The sequence below is a fragment of the Populus trichocarpa genome, chromosome 7 (genome assembly GCF_000002775.5).
Source record: "Populus trichocarpa isolate Nisqually-1 chromosome 7, P.trichocarpa_v4.1, whole genome shotgun sequence".
Classification (NCBI taxonomy): Eukaryota; Viridiplantae; Streptophyta; class Magnoliopsida; order Malpighiales; family Salicaceae; genus Populus; species Populus trichocarpa.
Window position 1 is genome coordinate 14223935 of NC_037291.2, and position 25273 is coordinate 14249207.

Genomic DNA, 25273 nt, shown 5'->3' on the forward strand with positions numbered 1-25273 from the left:
TTATAATGAATTTTTTGGTTTAGTTTGATTTCACTTGGTTTTTTTATTTTTAAAATCTAAAATCTAAATTGAAACAAGTTGATATTTTTTAATAAAAAATCTAACTAAAAAATTATAAAGAAATAAAGTCCGAAAATCAATTTAGTTAATTTTAAATCAATTTGCTTTTCATTCATAAATACATCGAAATAATATTTTTTTTATTTTTAAAAAATTATTTTTGACATCAGCACATGAAAATAATCTAAAAATATAAAAAAATTTAATTTAAAATAAATAAAATAAAAAATTTTCAATTTTTTTAAAAAGTTATTTCTAAACATAAATACAAACAAGTGGAATTTAATAAAGGCTTTTATAATCAAATGTGCCTACCACGCGCTATTAGCTCGAGTTTGCTTTTCTTTCTCAAGACAAGTATAAATTCGCGGCTCTTGTTGCTTTGTAATGAAAGAAAGATTATGCTTTCAAGTTTCAAGGCCCGTGAAATGCACGATTTTGATGATTTAGAGTATGTCTTAAACCTTAGCAAAGTTGAGTTGATTATTGTAAGTTGTAACCATATGAAAAGGTCCCAATATTGACATTAAAAAAAAACAGTAAATGCAGAGAATACAATCTCATGAATCATCATAATCTATGCCTATCACAGTCAATCAACCACATAAACTATAATCGTGGCAAGAGTTGAATGCTCAATCTAGCAATGACTAGGCACGTTTCCCAATTTCTCTTGCCAAAAAAAATAAAAGAACATGGACCACGAGATTCATTTAGGGATGAAAAAAAAATTAAAAAACTGATTAAATCTAAAAAACAAAAAAAAATAACCGAAAAAACAAACCATAAAAAAAAATATATTAAAATTTTTAAATAACCGACCGGTTCGGTTTCGGTTTTATAAGCTTGAAACTGAAAAAAATAAACCGAACCGAACCCAAACAGAAAAAAACCCAAGCCAAACTGGAAAAAAATCGAGTCAAATCGAAAAACCGAGCCAAATCGGAAAAAACTGAGCCAAACCAGTTTTTATCTTGAAAAACCGAACTAAACCAAAACCGGTCAATTTGAACTGGTTTCGAGTTTTTTTATAAAAAATATTTAATTTAATTATTTTTTTATAAAAATTAAATCAAACTGAAAATCATCAATCATAGACCCCTGCCTTCTTATGGAGTATTTTGAAGAAAAAAAAAAAACAGTGATTGGAAGGTGAGATATCACCCTCAAACAGTATGACACTTGTCTTCCACCTCTATTATTTTGAGATTATATAGCATATAGTTTTAGTAGGTAACATTCTTTTTTGTCTGAATTTGACATTTTCAGTCCATAATTTCAATGATTGTTTTTAAAAATATGTTTTATTTAAAAATATATTAAAAAATATAAAATTAAATTTTTAATTTTTATGAAACACTGTATTTAATTACCAAACAAGTTGAAGACAAGGTGACAAGAAGAATAAACTGCTTGACCACTTTACTCCTCTCCTAGAACAAGGCATCTTCGTCTCTTGCTATCTAGAGACCAGACTGCATAAAATGCAGGATGCTTGTCGATGGGGTCTCGGAAAGAAAATGTTTTGCTTTGATTCTCGAAGTTTTAGATATCTTAGAATTCAGTCCCTCCATGAACATTGATGTTCGATAAGGGACCTAATTGTAGATATATTTTGTTTAGAAACTAAATTGAGAATCAATAAATAGATTGCTAATTTTAGGTTTTCCGATATCGAAGACACGACATGCCTGCAGAATTGTCTTCTTCCATACATTCACTCATCTTGTCGCGCAAGATCGTGGTGTTTGCCTTCATGAGTTTAATTCACCTTATGTGACATATGTGCCTTCGTGCCTGTAGCTAAAGGTTATGAACAAGACAATATCACACATGTTGTTGTTCTAAATTCATTGCTCTGCAACAAAACATCAATTATCGTGAACATAGGTTATTCACGTGGTGGGGAAATAAGAACTCACTTGGCTTAACCATCTAGGTGGTGGCCCAATGATAAGAGTTTGGGACGAAAAGGTTTGTTTTCTTTATGGTCTCAGGTTCGAGCCCTGTGGTTACTCATATGATGGTCACTGGAGGTTTACATGGTCGTTAACTTCAGGGCCCGTGGGATTAGTCGAGGTACGCACAAACTGATCCGAACACCCACGTTAAACTAAAAAAAAAAAAAAAGAACTCACCTGGCTTGAAGGTTCAAGTTCTAAGTGTTTTTTTTTTTTTTAAACTTTTAGAACACATCTACATTGGGGTTGATGAATTTGGATGATGCATTATTGCATTTTAGATCCAGTATGGAGTTGTGTTTCAAATTTGCATCTAAAACTAAGATTTTAAGTGTACGAGCTTTCAAAACCATGATTTTTAAAGTAATTATCAAATATCTATCTTTTAATCAACTTGTTTTTTTTAATCAACTGAACAATAAGCTTAAACTTCAATGTTGATATTGGAGATGAAAATCTCTTTAACGGATTATTTGAAATCAGTTTTTTTTATTGTAATTGAATTTAATTATAATGTTTGATTTAAATTTAATAAATAAATAAGTTGAATTCACATATTTATAAGAGATAAAACTCAATTCATTTTGTTTCTTACATTACCTTCATTTTATTTCTTCAGAAGTCTTAGAAAAACAGAGGGCTAAAAGGGTATTTTGAAAAAATTATTATAAATTTCTTCCTTTTGAGATTATAAATCAAAGGGGTTGGTATTTGATTTATTTTTGTTGTATTTTTAAATACTGAATTTCATTTTAAATTCAATTCTTAACACATAAAAAAGGATTCAAACACAAAATTTCGTTAAAATATTTTAATTGAACTCAATTCAGAGAATCCAAACATAATGCATGTGTGTGTAAGTTTTAAAGTCGCAATACTAACTACTAGATATATAATCTAACACATGATCGATTTATTTATACACTCATTTCTTAAAAAAAAAAAAAAATCACCATGAAACAGTAGTTTAATTGCTTATTTATTTATGTCAGAAGGTTTTTCTACTGGAAAGTATTAAAACTTGAGTAATTCATCCATGAAAGAGGGAAATATAACCTCTCACCTTCCATTTTCCCCAAATGCACCATGGATGCTTCATCATCAACCTCTTCTCCCCACCAACGATATTGATTCAAGGCCCATCAGGCTGTAGAAATATGCTTCATTGATAGCCATCTCTGATTGCTAGCTGATGAACAATTGATACAGAGTTCAAAACCCACTGGGCTTTGGACTTTGCTACAAAAAAACCTTTAGTTAAATTGTAAATTTATTTATTTATTTTAACAAATGTATGTATATTCCCTAGTAAATAAAGAATTTTTATCGTAATTATCACAGGATTGATGAATTTTCTAACTCTCTCGTAAATTTTGAACCGCTATTAACAAGATTTTCCTCTATATCGATCTCATCTTGTTTTGTTCATCATTTTCTGGTCTTCTTGCAGAAACATTTGCATCTGTCCAAAGAACTAAACTCTTTTAAGCAGAAGAAGCTGAGAACCTGGGAAATCATACTTCTCTCCGATTATATGCCGTCGAGAAAACCATTCCTTTCCATGTAAATCTGTAATGTTGTGAATTGTGATCACCATTGATATACTACTTCTTGGTGAACGTGTTCATTGGTGTTTTGGCTTTGGCTTTGGCTTTGGCCATGCAATAAGAATAAAATCTTTGTGGATAAGCATACACAATGATGGCCTCGTTGAATTTAGTTTAGGAGTGTATTTTAAATTATTTATGCATTTTTTGGGGTTTAAAAATTAACAAATTAACAAATTTTTATGATGAAAATCAATTAATATTTTTACGGATTCGAAAGCCTATCCTATGAATGATTAGATAAATAACTCACGCTACGCTGTGAGTTAGATTATTTTTTTTATGAGTGTAAAAATAAATATTCATGTAACATCAATGTTTTAAAAGAAATAAAAAAAAATCTAACAAGTTAGTAACTAAAAGAGATTGCACATGCTAAAAACACAGTGATCCAAAAGGCAAACAAAAATAAAATACCATGAATCGAGTATCTCATGCTTACTTTCACGCAATTAATTTAATTTAATCAAAAAATAAAATTTCTTTTAGATAAGCTAGATTCAACAAATGTAGAAAAAAAAATCCGAGTTAACCCTTATTGCTTTCAAAACCACAAAAAATCTCATAAAAAATAACAAAATATTGGTAAATGAAATTGAAAAAAAAAAACTTAAAAAATCTCTTAAACCCGTAATCCGTTAAATTATAGACTCGGACTAAATTAGATAGCTCAACACATGCCAAATTAAATGCTAAAGGATAAAATCAACAAATTTAATTCAATTAATAAATATGTAACAAAGAGAATATGAATGAAATCTCAAGTATAGAAAACTTTAGGGGCTGATTTGATTTTTTTAAAGCCAACATGAAAATCGAGTAGGAGAAAAAGAAAAAAAAAAAAACAAAAGATCACACGTACCACCTAAGCCACCATTGGGCTACGCGCACCACTTATTCTTAGAGGGGATACCGAGATGCTTTGTTGACTACCTTGGAATCATGGTTTTGGTCGTCGAATAACGCCACATATGTCGTCTGAAAGCAGCAGACAATGTTCACATATTTTTATTATTTTTATTTACTAAATTATCCTATTGCCTTCAATGACACTCAATAATTACCAAATTATTACATTGAAATAACAAAAGAACCCCGAGTCAAAGATATTTTGTTTTTCAATTTCCAAGTATAATGAAGTAACTTGTTTTAAAATTAATTCTAAGACTAAAAAGTTCATTGACCTGAATTATTTTTTGTTTTTCAAAGACAATTAAGTAATCAATATTGTGTAAAGAAAATATAAAAATATTGTCTAACTCTTTTCTTTCTAGTAATGACAAAAATGTTATGTGAAATAGATTATCCAAGCCCTCATGTTAGTTTGCTCACCAAAAAATAAAATTAACATTTTAATTTGCTTTATTTATATGTTTTTTAATTTCCTCTCATTTTGCATAATTTATTTAGTATTTTCTTAATATAGAATATTTTGAGCGTGGGTGATAATTAAAACTCGAGTCCACCTTCATTAATTACATGAGAATAAAGATAATGAATTTTAAATGAATATTTACCAAATCCAAATTAGTATAACAAAAAAAACAGATTAACAAGATCTCAATCGAATTTTTGCTCAAAAAAACTTAAATTGTATTATATAAATCTAATAAATATTCTTAAATACAAGTATATCACTAATCTTAATCAGTAAAATTGCATTTCATATTAAAAAAATATTGAATTGATGCTTTTTGATGATCTGATTTTAATAATAAAAAATATTTAAAGATATTTTTAAAAAACATTATGATATCAAACATATATTCTAGGAGGTAGAATATGGATGCCAAATTCTGTATCAATTTTCCATTTCAATAGTAATGGAGGTTTGGTGCCCCTTTGATTTTTTCAAAGCCAAAGAAAGGCTCTTCCGTGGCCATTTTGGATTCTACTCATGATGCAAAGTCAAAGTAAGTTACCCTTGTAATGTAATCAACATGACCAGCTTTGATGAATTCTAACCAGTGCTATGGTGCTCCCTATACTCAGGAAACACTTCTCACACAGCTAAACTAGAGAGAAACTAGCTACTTGGATCGTGTTTCGTCGTCGGTTGAATAAAAAACTAGGTTGATTAGCAATTCGAGTTAATTTAGATTAAATCTTGTTGATTTTTTTTATTTTATTTCAAAATAAGATTGTTTTGATTTTGATTTTTATTTTTATGGCATAACCTCAGTTTACTTATTTTGACCCGCCGTAAATGGTGCTTTAACAGCTATGAAAAACAATACTATTCATCAATGCAAATTTTATTTCCCATTTATGACAATCACGCCACTTTTGCTTCCAGAAGTCACCTAACTCCATAATCCACATTCATACCTACTTATTACTCCACGTCTTCTTCTTCTCTTCTTCTCTCCATAATTTAATTTCCTAATTTAATAGAACAAATTTATTTTATTAATTTATCAGATTTAATCCTCTCCGTTTCTCTTCTCTGATCCCTCAAAATCCCAAGACTTTTTGGGGTCTGCAGGGATGGATTCGGAGGATGATATGATGGACGCGAACGATGTCGAATCAGTTGATGATGGTTTCTTTAGTGGTGAGATAGAAGATGATGATTACAGTGATGGTGATTATTATGATAATGATGATGTTGATGATGATGATGACGGTCCTGACTATGATTTCATGGCTGAAGCTGTAGACGATACGGATGACTTGTCCTTCCGCTTTCAGGCAATCTTTGAATTTTGATTTTGGTGATTTTAGAGATAAAGTGTGTGGGTTTTTAGTGCTGAAGTTAATTGCTTTATAGTACTTAAGATGATGTGTAGGTTTAGGTAGGATAATTTTGTGGGATCAAGAAATAAATACTGGATTAGTTATTTTTTTAGGGACTCTGGGTATTTAGGTTGTGATAGTGGAGGGATGCTGCAGTTGAGGATAGCTTGGGTTGTGTTGTCATGTTGCTTTGCTCAGGGTCTGTTTGATTGAAGAGGAAATTTGAGGGAAATATAGGAAATGAGTGAATGAAGGGATGTGCATGCGCGGCGTGATTGAAAAATTGGTTGGTTGATGAGAGGATACAGAATTTAGTTTGTTAAATTAGCTGAGTTTTGATTATTATGAGGATAATATGAATATTTGATAAATAATTTCGCTTCATGATTTTGGGTTATAATAGGAGAAACTTGCACCTAGCCAAAGCTAGTATTTAGGACTTGAGAAATGAATAGATTTGAGGCATCTTTTTGCTTAAATTTCACGGAAGAGATGCGGAAAATGAACCAGTGAAATGTGATTAAGTATGAATAGTGAACTCAGTCTGCTTAAGCCACGTTGTGGTATTTGGTTTGGTTGCAATTTCCTACTTTACTAATATTGATTTAGGTGTAGGAGGCCATCTTTAGATGTGCATCTGTTTTCTGGCTAATTTAAAAATGGGAAGAAAGTTGTGATTTGGTCTATGTAACAATTTGGTTTTGGAATCGTAAATGAATGAGCTTAACTGATTCTAAGTGTTGTATTACGCGCTGGGATGTTTCTCTTTGTGTTTCATTTTCTCCTACTTTTGTTCTCTTCTTTTATTGCTTTTCCTCACTACAGAAACAGATAATTTGGTTATTGTTTTCCTTTCCCCCAAATTTGTGTGAAATGAATATGGTTTTAAATTAATTTCTATAATGTTACACATGTCTTGATCTTGTAGTTATGCTTCCATTTTTTAATGTTTTTTTTTTCACCGACCAACTTAGCTTAACCATAGAGAGTTACCAAGGATATTGATTTAACTAGCCAGGCTTTATTTTTCATAATGTAATGAGGGACTATGCTTTTTAGGTATTGGAGATGGTAGCCTGTCCATTTCAGTATGGTTGTTTTTGGTAAGGGTTTCTAGAGACTTCCCTTAAGTATTTTGTGTTGTTCGTGATATCCTGATATCCTAGAGGGTTCAGTTGCTTCTATTCCATGTTTCGAAACTGCTATGAATGGCTTCATTAGGATCCAAACTTGTGTATGTTAACAGCAGTTCTAGACTTAAAAGTCTTGGCACTTTTAAAAAGCTTGATCTTTGCAAATTAATTCTGTTACCATTGATTTAATTTCCTTGATTTACACAATTTTCTTGGCAACTGAACTGTAAAACACTGTGTATCTAAATCTGTTGAACCAGAAAAAAAAATATTCTTTAGGGGTTTTGGAATATCAATCCCTAAAGTTTGAAAGTTAAAATTGTTGCTTGTTTCTAACAGCTCTTGGTTTTGATTTTTCTTTATTTCTTTATTTACTCGCTTCTAATATTTTGAATGTGTTTTCTGTTTCAGCAAAGTTATACAGTCTTGAAGGAAGAAGATATACTTAATCGTCAAGAAGATGACGTAACAAGAGTGTCTACTGTCCTTTCCATAACAAGAGTTGCGGCAAGTATCTTACTCCGACATTACAATTGGTAAGTTAGCAGACCTTTTCTCGTTTGTCTGTTTTTATGGTTAGTTTGTAAGGGTGTAGACAATTGCTTCACAGCACATGTGAACTATTGTTTACAAGTAACCAGTGAATTACCTGTGGAAAATAATTATGGAAACTTCTGCATATTGCATCATCATATGAAAATGCTGCACCGTAGAAACGCTTCTTTTATCGTGGTGTCCTTATGAAATTCAGCATTGCAGGAGTGTTAGCAAAGTGCATGATGCATGGTTTGCTGATGAAGATGCTGTCCGGAAATCTGTTGGCTTGCTAGACAAGCAAGTAGTTCAGTTTTCTAATGCTCGAGAAGTAAGTGCTCTAGCTATATGAATTTGTGTGTTGAATTGATTTCTACAGCTTTGTTGTTGCCACTGTTTGTGTGTCTGCTACTTACACTGGTTGCTTTTATGGCCAGCTTACTTGTGGAATTTGTTTTGAATCCATTCCATGTGATAAGATTATTTCTGCTGCTTGTGGCCATCCTTTCTGTAATACATGCTGGTCAGGTAAATTTCTTTCCTTTTTTTTGGGGATGGTGAAGCTTCATGCTGAGATTTAAATTTCCGTTATGGATCAACTTCACCTGTGATTTTCAAAGCTTTTTGCATGGACTCCTTTCTTATGCTTTGTTCCAACAGTACATGCTTTGAAGTTTTGCTGGATTTAACACTAAATTTTGAAAGAAGTAGAGGAAGAAGGGGTAGGGGTAGGGTAAGTAAAGGTGGGAAATAGTGATCCTCCCCTTAATTAAATTTGTTGAGGAATTTAATGTTCTTTCACCCTGTTAAATGATAGGATGTCTATGGAAGTTCAATTTCAAAAGCCTAAAGAGTGGAGATGGTTGATTGATTATAATTGGAAAAAGAAGAGTTGTAAAATTATAAACTCAATTTCTCTCTTGTTAACACTCCAGTTTTGCAATAATGGAATATTTTACAATCTAGAGGCATGGGTTATGAAAACCCTCCAATCTCCTCCAGTTCTTTCTTTTCATCTTATAAAAATAATCCCGACACAAAATTGAAGGGTTCATTTCTCCATGTTGCCCTCTGTTTTCCCATTGAAGAACAATGTAAATACTTTGGTCTTGTTATGTTTGGATTTGTTGTCTATTATCATGTACTTTGTACGATGTATATCTGTCTGCAATTCTTGTCCTTCTGTTTCCCCTTCAATATGTTATTACTTTGTAAGAAAAGAACTTGCTTTGATTGCAGCAAGTTTTGCACATATCTTGTTTATTACTCTGTCTGCTGGAACATGTGTGCAATTGATAAACTTGAACATTTCATTGCTATTTTGATTAGTTTTTGCTTTTTCCTTGCCTTCCAATTATTCCCTATTGATTTTTTGCTATCTTTTGCTCACTGTGGCAGGTTACATTAGCACAACCATTAATGATGGTCCTGGATGTTTGATGCTAAGATGCCCTGATCCATCTTGTCGAGCTGCTGTTGGTCAAGACATGATCAATTTGTTAGCACCTGGTGGAGATAAGGAGAAATACTCTCGGTACCTCCTTAGGTCCTATATTGAAGACAACAGAAAGGTGTGCCCATGATATGGAACCTCGATATCTTGTTTCTGTATTTGTTATAATTCTCTGTTTGAAGTTTTCACTTACTGTGAGTTGGGTCATCCCTTCTTCCACCAAATATCAGGACTCAAATTTGGTGAAAATTACAATACATTACTGTTCAATTCATTCTGCCCCCCATTCCCCGTTCATGAGTTGCCTATTATTCTGACCACCTTTATGGTGCTGTGCGGTCTGTGCAATTGTTTGGTGTATTTGGCTAGAGAGGGATCCTAGGATTTCCAAGGATCAGTTTATGTCTGCACAGTTGATGTGGGACAGAATAGTGTTTCTTACTTCATTATATAGTCATGCTTCAGGCTCTTTTAGAGGTGTTCCTGTAGCTGGCTTTCAGCAAGATTGGGATGCTTTATTATCATAGTTTCGCTACCCATTTCTTGGTTTGGAGGACAGCATATTCTCCCAACTGTTTCTGCATGTTTCTTCTTTTCATTAATAAAATCTTCTGTGATCTAGAAAAAAAATTATTCTAACCCCCTATCCTTTTCTCTATCTTTTTGTTTACTTTCAGACCAAGTGGTGTCCTGCTCCAGGATGCGAGTATGCGATTGATTTTGCTGCTGGTAGTGGAAGTTTTGATGTTTCCTGCCTATGCTCACATAGCTTTTGCTGGAATGTGAGCATACTCTTCATGTTGATAGTGTCACCGTATTAGATTCTGTAGAAATTAACTGTCGTGTAGTTATTGGTAATTGCCATTGGATAATTGCAGTGTGCAGAGGAAGCTCATCGTCCAGTGGACTGTGGAACGGTGACAAAGTGGATTTTGAAGAACAGCGCTGAGTCTGAAAACATGAATTGGTAGAAAATTTATATATGCGTCAAAAACTATATATTGTGATTATGCCATGATAGATACTTATTTGCTCCCTTTATTGATAACGGCAATAAATGTCAACACACACACACACACGTGCAGAGCTGTAAGAAGATGATGTATAAATAATGGCTACATTAATAACAGGTGCTGCTTTATGCTGATTTTATATTTGATTACACTCAGGATACTTGCTAATTCCAAACCTTGTCCAAAATGCAAGCGACCGATTGAAAAAAACCAAGGGTGCATGCACATAACATGCACCCCACCTTGCAAATTTGAATTTTGTTGGTAAGTTCTGAATTTTGTTGCAGAAACTTTTGAAAATTGATTATCCTCTGGATGAAGTTTTGTCTTACCTCAATGGGTAAATGCAGGCTGTGCCTTGGTGCATGGTCAGATCATGGTGAGAGGACAGGTGGTTTCTATGCTTGTAACAGATATGAGGCAGCCAAGCAAGAGGGAGCAGTAAGTGTGCTAATATCGTCAGTTATATTAGATCTACCTAATGTACTGTGGTAATTCTTTGAAATAGTGGTAAGATAGCTGTTTCTCTTATGTATCTGAAATTCATATTATTGCTTGTAGTATGATGAGTCAGAGAGGAGGCGAGAAATGGCAAAAAATTCTTTGGAGAGATACACCCATTATTATGAACGATGGGCAAGCAATCAGTTGGTATGCTAAAGTTTTGCTAACTTATTGCTATTTATGTCAAGTTACAGCTTATTTATTATGTAGTTATTTTCCCATGTTAAAGTTTCTGCTCATTTCTATGATAGGTTTCTGGTGTTGTAACTGGTAATTTGCTTTCTTTATGGCTGATTGTGTTAATTTCCCTACTTTCTGTTGGTGCTTTTAAATGCTTATTTGGCTGCACTGCACTTCGTTAATTTTTTTTGTTCGAATGTTTCGGATTTCTTTAAAGTTAAATTTGTTAATTTTTTCGGTTGCCTTGCAAGTTTTGGATGTCCTTTGCCTGCACTGAGTTAATTGTTCTGTGTTTATGTGGCAGTCAAGGCAAAAAGCTCTTGTAGATTTACATCAAATGCAGACTGTACATGTACGTATCTTGTTCATACTATTTCTTATACTTGTGCGCATTTTGTATTGTCAAATGTTCTGAATCTTTTAGCTACCCGCTGAAAGATATCAGAGTTCCTATAACTTTCATGATTTCTTGAATTTTCCAGCTTGAGAAGCTTAGTGACATCCATTGCACGCCCGAGTCTCAGCTGAAGTTCATAGCAGAAGCCTGGCTTCAGGTGAGTTGTCATTGGAGTTTTGCTTTTGTTGTGGGAGGAGGTTTTTTTTTTGTTTTTTTTTAGGGGGGGGTGTTATTGGAATAAAGGGGATTAAATAAACCTATATTATATTTTGTCTTTCTGTACTTGTAGATAGTTGAATGCAGGCGAGTTCTGAAATGGACCTATGCGTATGGGTTTTATCTACATGAGCATGAGCATGCCAAGAGACAGTTTTTTGAGTACTTGCAAGGTATGCATATGATAAATTATTTACTGAGTGAGTATATGAGACTGGTTGCGACTTGCTTGCCTAACAGCATGCACCCCTTCCCATAAGAGAGGTGGGGTGGGGTGTGTGTTTTGTGTGTCCAACTTGAGTTTGTGATTATTCAAACCAAGCGAGGATAAAAAAAATGAGAGAAAGAACTGCATTGGGTTTATCTGTTGGTTCTTTATGGGCACCATTGTTAATAGAATAATCTTGTCATTCTGTGCAGGTGAGGCTGAGTCTGGTTTGGAAAGGCTTCATCAATGTGCAGAGAAGGAATTACAACAGTTTCTTGCTGCCGATGGCCCATCAAAAGAATTTGATGAGTTCCGGACAAAGTTAGCTGGGCTGACCAGGTATTGTAGCAAATTATTTGTTAACATGTAATTTATATCTGTGGTGCAAAGGATATAGGTTTAGCCCGTTTAGAGGTAAATTGTTTTGCCCCATGGAACATTCTCTATCCTTTTTGTGAGAAGATAAACTTTGCTGCTTATGCCTTGGTTATGCTTAAGCTGTTCTAGCCACAAAACATCAACTGCATGGCTAGAAGGCTTACGGAAGGGGATAGTTGACAGTTGTTTAGACTTCACTTTTAGAATTTCCATGTGTACATGCGTAACTGATATATGGACTTTTTTGTCCAAAAATTCTATAACATCTAACTACTTTTTGTGCAATAAAATATACATTTAATCCGTGAAATTGTTTCCAGTGCTGCAGGTTGCCATTGGCAACTTAATGTGCCTTTTTTATCCACGGATTTGGGGATGTGTAATTAGGAGAGTAGTTCTTGTATGCATCTGAAATAGCTTGAGAAAGTAAGATGATTTTAAACTAAGTGAGCGTCCATGTATAATGAGTTCCATCGCCTAAGTAGGCAGCAGCACTAGTGCTTTATTTTGCCTCCTGGCCAATAGTTTTGTTAAATGTCATTATGCACAGTAAAGATTTATCTCCTTTTTAAAAAAAAATTGTTGAATTATATATTTGTTTAAGCATTCAGGTATAGCTGCAATTATACTACTAGCATTAAAGCCTCTCTTTGTACACCTTGCATCAGTGTGACGAAAAATTATTTCGAGAACCTGGTCAGAGCATTAGAGAATGGCCTAGCAGATGTGGACTCTCATGGTGCTTGTAGCAAGACCACGAGCTCAAAAAATGCCAGTGTCAGCAAAGGGAAAGGTGGCAAGGGAAAGGGTGGTAAAACTGGTGGTTCCAGCAAAAATGGAGATGATTAATATTCCAGTTCCAGTTCCAAGCTGCTTCCACATGCTGGGTATTCTGCCACTGCCATTTAAACTTTCTAAACACATGTCTGTGGACATTGGAACCTTCTTGGAATAAGTACTCTCCAAGCAAGTTAAAAGAATGGGAATTGCGGTGGATTCTTTCCATTTATGGTTTGATGGCTCATCCTTTCCAGAGGATTGGAAGAATTACAAAAAGCTTCTGATTGGAATCCTTGTGTGGTTTTGAGTCAAGCGCCATGTTTGGTGTACTGTATATAGTTATCTATCTTTGTCTATTAGCATATCGACCCTGCAACTTGCTTTTGTTGCTGATAATTATATATGTATAGGAAATGTTCTTCATCTGTGAATGCAAATTAACTCATCTGTGAAACAGAAAAACTGAAGCTTCAGTGGTATTTTGCGTTGGTTTAACTTCCAAATTGATGTTGTTGAACAATTTGGGTTCTTGCTAGCGCCTAGTTCTATTTCAGTTATTAGCAACCCTCTGATTCTGTGCAAATATGAACCGAATTCAGCAATGAATAAAATCCAAGAAACGAAGTTCACCTATATTTCATTGTTTTATAGTGATCATGTCTATCCGGCAGCCATGAATTTCGAAAGCATGGCTACTTGTAGACAAGTGACAGGCAGTTCGGCTGTTTGTGAGGTATTTAGTGCGTATTTGCTTGCTTTTGTGGATCTTAATTGGCTACAATTTCATGGGTCACTGTAAGATCAGGAACTGTTACATGGTGATCCGTTTGGAGATTGACAGGCTTTACAGATGCTTTTAGACGATCAAGGAAAACAAAAATCTGCCCTAAACATTTAAGCTAGCCGAATGTTTCTTCAGGTCTGCATCTTGTTTGGCACTTCCGTTGGTTTATTTCAGCCATTGGTCTTACCAGGAGCAACTTGCGTCTCAGGTTTTTGATCATTTGTAATCCATTTTCATCAATGATATCCATAAAATTTGGAAGGTAGAAAACCCTTATTTGACTTGTTTGCAATCGTATGAAGAAGAAAAAATCTAGTGCCCTCAAGAAAAAGAAGGGGAAGACAGCTAATGTATATACCAGCCAAACAATTATAGCATACTGATTATGCAAGATTCACACTCATTTCTCCTCAGATTTTCACTGTTTCCTGAGGAAACTACAAACATTTTCAGCTCATGTTGTTTAGGGTACCTCACAAGAATTTGTTTCGATGGCATGATTCATATTCATTTTTCACTCAAGTTTTGATTGTTTCTCAGGAAACAATATAAACATTTTCTGCTCATGTTTAACGTACATCATGAGAATCTATTTCAATTGCTTGGATTCATTTTTTAGTAGGTTAATGCTAAGTGCTTTCATCATTGCTCTTGAATATTGACGAGAACCCATTTTCCAATCCAAGCCACTTTTCATCATTGCCTTAAATTCATTGTAACTGATTCGACCATCCTGAAAAAAGAAAGAAAAAAAAGGGACAAAACCATTGTTAATCTAATAAAGAAAAGATTGTTACACTAGCTAGCTCATACAGGACATTCAAAGAAATGTAAGGACTCGTGAAGTACCTTATCTAGATCAACATCAAATATGATGTCTTTGATCACTTGCTCATTGTTTGGACCTAGATCATCATTTGACATGGCTTCTCTCAGTTCGTCAAACTCTATAAATCCGTTTTGGTCCTTGTCGAAGAATCTAAATGCTTGAGTGAGATGCTTATCACTGCTAATTCTTTTCAGGTGAACAGACACCGCCACGAACTCTTCGCAGCTTAACGAGCCATTTCCATCAGCATCCGCCTTCATAAGACAGGAATTGAACAAAAGGAAAGTTGTTTTCGAATGTCATAATCCTTAAAAAACATCGATTGAAAGAGAAAACACAAGCAGAAGCAGAGTGATAACTCACAGCATCCATTAATAGCTTCACATCAGGATCAGGAACGGAGTGTCCGAACTTGTTCAAGCCGTCTTTCAGTTCTTGAAATGATAAGTCTCCATTGTGGTCCGTGTCCATCATATGGAACATTTGTTTGATTTTATCTACTTGCTCGTCCGGTAAGCTGTCTGCTACCACCTGAAAGAAGGATCGGTACAAAGATCAACGAGGAGCTCGATATTAGAAGAGATGATCGCTCCCTTGAGGCATTTAATGAATAAGGCAAAAACTTACCCTGAGAGCTTTCTTCTTAAACCTATTCATCAAGGAAAATTGCTTAATCTTTGTTCTCACATTTTCTCCAAGAGAGATATTAGGGACATCACTTGCATTTTGTATCCATGGGTTTTCTTCATATGACATGAAAGAAGAAGACTACTTAGTTTGTATTTCAAGCAATTTACTCCAATTTTTTATGATGTAAAGGCTACTAACCAAGAACTTCTTCAACTGTTAATCGGTTGTAAGGATTTTGATCAAGCATCTTCTTCACTATGTCTTTTCCTTCTTCTGAAACTTTAGGCCAAGGATCCCTTGCGAAATCTATTTCACCACGGACAATGGCGTGCGCAATCCCTTCCTCAGTTTCTGTACAAGTCATAACCGAAATTCAACACTAAAAATTCATTCTAAGAGAAGGAAAGTTGCAAACTTCTTACATGAACTCAAGGGACACGGTTTCAGTCATTTCGACAGAAATACAAGGGTTGCATTTTGATGATGATGATGAAGTTTACCTGCCCAAAATGGAGGGACTCCACAAAGCAAGATATAAAGGATAACACCTGTGCTCCACACATCAACTTCTGGTCCATAGTTTCTTCTCAAAATCTCTGGAGCCATGTAATATGGACTTCCAACAATTTCTCTGAAACGCTGACCTGCGGCAGACAGATTTCGCAATTCAAAAGTTGGAAAAGTACCATACAGTAATGTAATGGTGGCAAGAACAGACAATGTGGAAGATGTACCTGGTTCAAAGAATATGGAGAGGCCAAAATCGATTGCTTTTAACTGGGAACTTTCACTTGCATCTGCAAATAAGAAATTTTCTGGCTTTAGGTCCCGGTGTATCACTCCATGATCATGGCATACCTGCAAGGAGTACCAACATAGAAATGATTACTTTCTTTGGGGGAAAATTCCAAATCTCGCAAGAACATAGCTGTTTATTCCAAAGTATCTTGAATTCAAAACGTTCGATTTCGATTTATATCTCAATATTTGAAGCACTTTAGAATCATGATCATGATAATTTTTAAATGATCCGCAACATCTAAAATTATATATGGAATGTATGAAACATTAAGGCCTTCAACCAATTTAATTAGACAAGGAAGAAACATTAACCTTGAAATCAGGAATCATGTTTATCATTTCCATAATACATAATTCCGAATCCATATAATAACTATACCTTGACAATCTCCAAAATGGTCTTGGTAACCATTGCTGCGGCACGCTCGGAGTAATGCCCCTTAGAAATAATCCTATCAAAAAGCTCACCTCCCTCACAAAGTTCCATAACAAGATGGACAGCATCTCTATCCTCGTATGCCTCCCTGAAGCTCACAATATTAGGATGTTTAGGCAAATGCCTCATGATCTCCACCTCTCTTCTAACATCCTCCACATCAATTTCTGACTTCAGTTTGGATTTAGATATGGTCTTGCATGCATATTTTTCACCTGTTTTGATATCAAAACAGTGGTACGTGATCCCAAATTCACCCCTTCCTAATTCTTTTCCAAATGTGTATTTTTCATGAATGTTGTGACCTGTAGGCTCCTTGATCACTGATGCTATCTGAAGAGCTCTTGGCGTTTGTACCACCGAATCGTTCTGATCCGGTGAGGGTAGAGGTTTACGGACATTGTGTGATGATCTCTTGGAAATGATTTGACCTAGATTTGCAGGTGTGGAAACACAGCTTCCCATGGAATCACCTTGTTAGGGTTTTTCTCTCCTTTCTTTTACGTTTGTTACGTTAACAACATCCTAGCTATCAGAGGAGGAAGAGAGAAAGAGTCTTGGATAGAGAAATGGAATCCCTAACAAAAGAGCAGGAATGGGGGAGGAAGGGACTAAATATGGCAAAAGTTGAAGATAAAAATTAGTTATTTTGGCTAATCATTACTTGGCTTATTCCTCCATTTTCCTAGGGTTCTTTTAGTGCCTTCTACGTGCTGTTTTCTTTGACTAATGGCTAATGTTCGATGTCTTATCTCCTTTACAGTTCACCTTGATGAAGGTCTACTGGAATATGCTCCGTAAGCAGAAACTTCCTCCATTCATGGCCACACAATGAAAAGATGATGAAACCAATGAGCAAGAGAGTTCACAATCACCATGAAAAAGTCTCTAATTCAAAGAAGTTCTCTCCTTGGAACACAAGCATTAGAATAGCCAAGTTCAATTACAAGCTAGCATAGAAAATTACATAAAAATTGTACATATGATATGCAAATTGTTACATACATATTCATACTCTTGCCATCTGCTCAACTTATGCCTACAGAATAGTTATATGATCATAAAGAGAAACCAGTCCTGAGGGACAGACAGAGAGAGAGATTCAGAGATCTTCCATTCCATTCCCTTTTCTTGCTAGTTCTTTGGCTACTACATAGTAGAATCAATCACTAACTGATGCCATACTTTTTGTGAGTGGAGGTGGAAATTAAGAAACAGTCTTGAGGCAGCCAAGATGCTGCACAATTGCTCCATGAAGACTCCAAAACTACCAAGAAAAGATACAGACACAAAAAGAGAAAGATTGCAAAAGAGAGGCACACCTCCTCTGTAAGACTTTCCACCACCATTTTCTTTGGAGTGATTTGGAAATGAGAGAGGACGGAGGGAGGGGGTGTACGTTTATAAGAGAAAGATGGGAAAGGAGGTTCAATGTACATAGTTGCTGGTAGAGAATGTCAAGCAAAGGCAGACAATTAGGGAGGGGATGTGACATATCTGGCTAGTGGGGGGGTTTCAGATTCACGTAGTGTTAAAATATGTAAGTAATTTATCAAGAAATTCATTGAATGTCCATGCAAGTGGGTCACGAGGGATTCTATTTGCTCTGTGATAAAACCATTTTATTCCATGTTCATGCATCAATCATATTCAATGATGTTTGCTTCACTTAGGGTTGCATCTAGGTTTTGTTCCATCTTGGATTGGAAAATCACATCACCGTAGTCCACTCAGTTTAGCATCCCGATTACTATAGGTGATTAATTGGGTGGGTTCAAGTTAATTATTTTATTTAAATTAATGTTGTTTTAGTTTTTTTTATATATAAAAAATCAGAATTTAATTGGGTTTCATCATATAAACTGAATGGTAAATTAACATACCAAGTCACTTGGATTTAATAAGCTCCATATTTGAAATGGTTTGAAATAAATCCACCTCGGATTAAACTTTGAGTTGCCAAGTAACTGAATTAACCTGCTAAGCTAGCAAATTTAATAATTATACACCAAGGGTTTATTTGTTCTGCGTAAAATATATTATAGAAAAATATTTTCTAGATTTTCTTGTATTTTTTTCAGGAAAATATTTTACAGAAAAAACAGATCAATGTAAAATATTTTATAGTCAATCTTCAAACTTAGTTCATTTCCTAGAAATTTTTCAATTCATAAAGTTCTGTAAAATATTTTATGAATAGTAATCTACTTACAATATCATCTAACTATTTCAATTGTCATTGACATCACCACCGCTTTTTTTTTCACTACCAACATGATTACCTCATCACCATTACCGTCATCTCATCACCACCACCTACATCTCATCGTCATTATTTTATTACCATCACTTTCACCTCCTCCATCGTCACAATTAAAAAATATTTTATATCATATTTTATAAGAAAAATTTTTGCGTATAAAGTTTTTTTTAATTTATAAAATATTCTACGCAGAATAAACTAATGGAAATCAAACAAATTTTGCAAGAAAAGATTAGAGGGAAGCATGGGCCGTAGTGGTATAATTCGGTTGGGTCTAAAAGTTCTGGGTTAGGCATGGTTTAATTCAAAATGCAAGCTTATTGGGCCTAGAGTTTTCAAGCATATATCCTCCAAATACTGTATATCATTAAATCATTTAATGGGTGATTTCATATATATATTTTAATTAATATTTATTTCATTAAACCAGAATACCCATCGAATCATAAGAAAATTATATTTTTCAGATTTTATTGAATTCCTAATTTAATTATTAACTAAATCATAATAAAAAATAACCCGTTAAATCACTAAAACAACCCTGTAATTTTATTTTTCTTTCAAGAATTTAACATTAAATTTTGGCACGAGTAAAAATCTTACAATTACTCAAGCAGATAATTAGGGGCATGGGATTTAAGAAAAAAACCTAAAGGATTTCCAAACAGCCCTTATCTTGCAGATTTCCATGCATAGCCTACTCTAAAACTTTGTTTCAATATCTATATAAAAATCGAGAAGTAAATTTTATAAATTATTTAATTATTATTTGAAATGTTCATTCCTAAAAAACTAGTTTGAGAATATTCCCTTTATAAAAAGACCTGTAAAACACTCCATCCCTCCCAGAGAAAGCTTATTGAATTCTATATTTTTTGTTGTCTCAAAATAAGTATCTAGTCAAAATATTAATTCCTATATTTTCCTTCAATGCTCCTAATAAAACCTATTTTACAAAAAGACCTGTAATTAAAAATAGTATATTTTTAAAAATTCTGAATAAAGAACAACAATACCTCACTAAATTATTGGCATAAAAATAAGCCATAATGAATGACTAATTGGAGCATCGACTTCAATGTTATTAAACCCTGTTTGATTTGGTAGGTCAACTTGAAACTTGACTCGTACTTTGTTTTAAAAAAACTATGTAAAAGTTAACTTGGTTAAACTTAAGTGATTAGATGGATCAGCTTATAACTACGTCAAAATCCAATTTAACTTTGATTTTTTTTTCGACATCAATTTAATTTTTTAAAAAGAAAAAAAATTAAAACAATGTCATTTAGATTTTGACTCAAGTTAAACTGGGTCAATTTGCTAAACCTGTGACCTAGGTCTTGAACCGGATAGGTTTAATAACTTTGATCTAGTTGATACTTGTTACAAACTAAGTGTTACTCCAAAATTAAAAAGAAAAGGTGATTAGAAATATCTGATCTAATTTATGTACCTAACATTTAGAGCATCTTCAATGAGAGAAGCTATTTAGAATAGTCAAATTGGTAATATAGTTTTTTGAATAGTGTAAACACAACTTTTCTTCTTTTTGTCTATGTGCACTTCATTAGCAAAAAGCCTTTTAGAAAAGTTAATTGTATTTTAATATATTTGATACACAACTATTTTAACAACTCGATATTGCTCGGTTGACTTGACAGGTCTAAAAACAACCCGGACGATTCTCAATCAACTAAATGTTAAAGGATGAAATTGAAAAAAAAATCAATAAAAAAATGACAAAAAAATAACCCGAGTCAACCATGGTGAACTCGTCAAGCTCATGATACAGGCTATGAGATCAGGATAATCTTATAAAAAAATAGATTTAAAAAAAATCAAAATAAAAAAAATATAATGAAAAAAAACATTATTATAATGAATAATATTTTAGCATTTTTGAAAGATATACATGGATAATATTTTTATTTTAAAAAAATGATAAGATAGCATTTTGTTGCATATTGTTTAGCACTTCAAGTTCAAGAAATGAAATAAACACAGAAAAAATAAAATAATATTTTATTATTATTAGCTTTCCATTTAGCATCATGCTCTCAGCTTGCCACTACCTCATTAGTAATTAAATTAATTAAAGTAACCGCAAGAGTTAAGCTATAACACAAAAGGATACATCCCGTCAAATATTAATTATTTTGGTAACATATAATTACTTAATATTGCCCCCTTACTACATATTACTTCCATTATTATACATATAAAATAAACAAACCAAAAAATTCTCTGCAGCTGCAAATTCCTAGCCCTAGCTAGCTAGGGTTTCTCATTTCTGTCTTTTGGCCTTCAAGAATTATTTTTACAATTTCTTATCTCAGTTCCAGACCACACTGCATCGATATGAGTCCAAAGGTATTGTTTTTTTTTTTTTTTAGTAAAAGATGCACTACATACCTTGAATATGTGTTAATATATAAAGCTTTTTTCTTTTTTCTTTTATGAATTAAAACTTAATTTTTTTTTATTCAAAACCCTTGTTTTGTTTAATTCAAGGTTTCTTTTTATTGATATATTAATTCAAAACCTCTTTTTTTAAATAAAAAAAAAACAGTGATGATTGATTCATATATATATAAACCTCTTTTAAAAAAAACAGTGATGTTATGAAGGAGGAAATCTTCTCTTTGAAATAATCTAAACCTAATGCTGTTACTATGTTGTTGCGTAGCTAAGTCAGTCTTGACTTGTCATCTTTGAACATCAATCTTAGATTCTTGAACTCTTGACCTGGTATATCAAACAACTTGGATGATTGTTCATTCCTATGCTGTATAATTAATGTCACTATCCATACCACATAATCCTCTTCTCGTTCTCTTTTTTTAGTTTCATCTTGGCCCTTCTTTTGTTTATTTATTTTGGTTTTAATGTATGTTTTTTGGTTAATATGTTTGGGAATTTCCTTGTCGCCGTCCTTGATGAGCTCTACTTTGGTTATTCAACTGCTTTGGAGTATTTCTTTGTTCTTTACGTGATGTAACAGTGATCATTGTTGCAGACTAGGACATTGAAGGCTACTGCAAGAAGTAGCTCTTTTGATGGTACTGTGAAGAGGGTAAAGTCTTTGTTTTCAAAGATGAAGAAAACTAGCTTTGATCAGAGTAGTGAACCTGAATCTCCTAGGACAAAATCAGGCCCTGGAATTGAAAGGAAATCGATTGTATCGAAAACTGGAAAGATGGGTCCTATCTGTAAGGCAAGAAAGAAGACTGCAGAAGTTATAGAGTTAGTGGAAGAGGAGGAGATTGATCTTGATGAGCAGTTCGGTAAGGAAAGATGCTCTGATGATCAGTGTATGTGGTTGACTTCAGATAGTTCATCTCCTGCATATTTTTTTGAAGAGTATAGATTGTCTTCTTCATTACATGTTTCTGTTGATGAATGGATGATCTCATGGCTATCAACATTGGCAAACTCTAATGTCCATTTAGATAAAGCAAGTTCTATCTCTGACAAGTCTAGAGAACTGAATCCTGATCAGGAGGATGCATCTTCGGAGAGAACTGAGCCGGACTTTGAAATGATTTTGCAGGAGGATTTGAAGGAAGAAAAGCGACTTAGTTTGGTATCGAAATCATGTAGGAGGAAAATAGAGTTCTCCGTGAGTAGTTCTGAGAGTTCCAGCTCAAATTTTGAGCACTGCTGTGGGAACTTAACAAGCTCTGACGACTCAGCTGCGCCTCCTAGCAGCACCACCTTTGATTCTCCTTCTTGTTCTTCTCGCACGTCGGATTTGGACGGGATGAGTTTTTCAGTCTCTTTACTAAGTCTTGATGGTGATGATTCCAAGTGGACTTCGGATACGGAGTTGGAGTCGGACATTTTAAGGTCTAGTTTTCCTAGTCCATCCTGCTGGAGAAGTTGGAGTTCTGAGGCTTTCTCATCTAGTTCTAATGTTTCTACTCCTGGCAAATTCCAGGACGGACATTTGCACCGTGATTTATCCCTGGAGAATAGTTCTTCAGAAGCTGAAGTTTTGAAAGATTTCAATACAGACGGTCCTCTTTTCTGGCCATTTGATAAGAAACTGGATTGGAATTCTGAGGAAGATTGGAAATGTTTTGCCATGTCTCCTCGTAAGGACAAGCTATCGATTTCTCCTCAGAGGATCTCTTCCAAATCTGTTGAAATGAAATTCCATGACAGTAGAGTGGACTCAAAAATGGTGTGTAGGAGAAGACTTGTCTTCAGCTCAGGTTCGGCAGCATCAAATATTATGGAGAAGAAACAAAGAAGGGACAATAATAGCAGTACCAAGAAGATGAACTCCATGCCATCAAGGCTGAAGAAGTCTGTCAAAGATGGAAGAATTCCTACCCCAAAAGTGGATTCTGGGAATACAAATCTCTCGCAAGATGATTTTGCATCAAATAGGAAACTTCCAATTGAGATACTATTGGGCCTCGATGAGTTCGATGGACATGAGGGAGTTGATTCAGAATTCAATGAAGGTGTTTTCTCACTAGATGACTCTCTCTAGGAATCAAAGCATGGTGTTTTTCTGTTGAAACTGGGTACCGCGAGCTCACATGACAGAACATGTGTTCCATAGTTTTGCTGGTCATGTCATGTCATGTCCTGTCACAGAAACATACGGCATGATCATTTATACTTCGTTTTTGCAAGGTAACATTGCATGCATAGAAATAGACAAATACTAACTGGATCCTCTCTTTGTTGCTCGAGGTATGAGGTCATAAGAATTCCCATGAAAGCTTGCATGTATTCATTCTTGGCCTTGAAACAGAGAAAATTCACAGTAGTCTTGTGGTTCTACGTACATTTGTCAATGCTGGGGGCGATGTTTTCTGTATCTAACCTCTTCCTTTTGCCAGCCTTTAGCAGGAGAAGTTTGTTTTCTCGCATTTTTATCGACAAACCTGACATGAAATTAAATATGAGTGCATATATGCAAGTTACGTTTGTATTTCTGTAAGTTGCAATCCATTAATGAAGACAAGGTTCTTGTTCATACAAACAAGATCGAGGAGTCATGTATTTTGATCCAGTTCGAAAGAAACAAGATGTATGATTGTGATATTCCCACTTTTTTAGTCTAAGGGTATTTGTTATACTTTATCTAAAAAATTCACTATTTTAATTCAAACTAGATTTAGATTTTTAGTTGAATCAGTTAAAATATTAATTCAGTAAAACTTAATTTACTTGATTAAGATTTTAATAATTTATATAACCCAGTCAAATATAATTTTAACTCAATTAGGTTAAAACCAAGAGTTTTTTTAAAAATAAAAAAGAATAAAATGATATTATTTTAACTATGTTTAAACTATTTAGATCAATTGAAAATTTAGATTTTTAATGTATAATTGAGTAATTTCATGCCTTGAGATGGTTGATGAAATACATATTATGACGACTTATTTCATCAATGAAAGGAAGCATAGAAGCATATATCAATTGAAAGGTTGTATATCAATATGAAAAAAACTTAATATTTTTTTTATTATTTCAAGAATAATTGAAAATAATGAAGAAAAATATTTTAGATATTAAACAGTATTTAGCAATTTTAGAGATTTGTAAAATATTAATTTTTAAGTATTTTATTGATTGAGAAATTATTCAAAAAAATAATCATTACTACAGTCTTAAATAAGAAATTATTCAAGTATTTTATTAATTTTCAAGGACTCAAACAATAAATCATTAATTTAAAAATCTTCATGAAAAAATTTGTTCAAAAATTATTATTACATACTGAATAAAAATAGAAATATCATCCTATATTCTTGTTTTGTCATCTCATCAAGTTATATAAAATTTCCATGATCCATGCGGTAGTTGTAAATTGTAATGTATGATTTACATGATTTTTTTTTTTTATTTATCAAATGTTAATAGTTTCATCAAGGCCGTAGCAGACCTTCATGCTGGATGCGTTAAGCCCAATGCTTTGGCCTTAATAGGTTGGGCCGCGTTAAGCCCAATTATTTGGTCTTAATAATTAAAAAGCCCAATGCTTTTTCTTAACATTTATCTTACCTCCTCAATTTTCTTTACCATTTCTTTTGTATGAACAAATTTGGATTATGGCAAAACACAGACCATGGTAATCTTCTAATCTGTTTTTAATTAGAATATGTGATGTGGACGAGGATGCAGGATAATGAGATTTATTACGAACATTATAATTATAAAAAAAATATTTAAAATATTCAATTTTTATTTATTCAAGTCTTTATTTGAAAAAAAAAATATTACAATTATTTATATAAAAAAACTAGAAAATATTAATAATTACTAAATAAAAAATAAAATAGGAAACAATATTCTCTTTAAATAAATAAAAACAAAAAAAAACAAAAATAATAATTTTTCTAAAAAAGAT

At 33.4% G+C, this 25273-nt stretch overlaps 3 protein-coding genes across 3 annotated transcripts; 2 read left to right on the top strand and 1 right to left on the bottom strand.

Annotated features, from left to right (window-relative positions):
- Nucleotides 1-5899: 5899 nt before the first annotated feature.
- On the top strand, nt 5900-13680 carry LOC7491767 (probable E3 ubiquitin-protein ligase ARI7). The gene is made up of 15 exons (XM_002310407.4): nt 5900-6319; nt 7909-8033; nt 8257-8362; nt 8469-8559; nt 9430-9602; nt 10162-10266; nt 10363-10451; nt 10654-10761; nt 10848-10938; nt 11059-11148; nt 11486-11533; nt 11664-11735; nt 11868-11967; nt 12215-12341; nt 13049-13680. Exons 1-15 carry the CDS (start codon nt 6116-6118, stop codon nt 13227-13229), a joined length of 1710 nt encoding a protein of 569 aa, XP_002310443.1. The 5' UTR covers nt 5900-6115; the 3' UTR covers nt 13230-13680.
- Nucleotides 13681-14313: 633 nt separating this feature from the next.
- LOC7469597 (calcium-dependent protein kinase 24) lies at nt 14314-18151 on the bottom strand. The gene is made up of 8 exons (XM_002309778.4): nt 16584-18151; nt 16138-16261; nt 15904-16047; nt 15602-15754; nt 15401-15516; nt 15137-15304; nt 14794-15027; nt 14314-14677 (listed from the first exon to the last, which is right to left on the bottom strand). Exons 1-8 carry the CDS (start codon nt 17103-17105, stop codon nt 14534-14536), a joined length of 1605 nt encoding a protein of 534 aa, XP_002309814.2. The 5' UTR covers nt 17106-18151; the 3' UTR covers nt 14314-14533.
- A 3451-nt stretch (nt 18152-21602) lies between these two features.
- On the top strand, nt 21603-23706 carry LOC7469596 (uncharacterized). Its single transcript, XM_024605102.2, has one exon. The coding sequence runs from the start codon at nt 21998-22000 to the stop codon at nt 23399-23401; it is 1404 nt and encodes a 467-aa protein (XP_024460870.1). The 5' UTR covers nt 21603-21997; the 3' UTR covers nt 23402-23706.
- Nucleotides 23707-25273: the final 1567 nt, after the last annotated feature.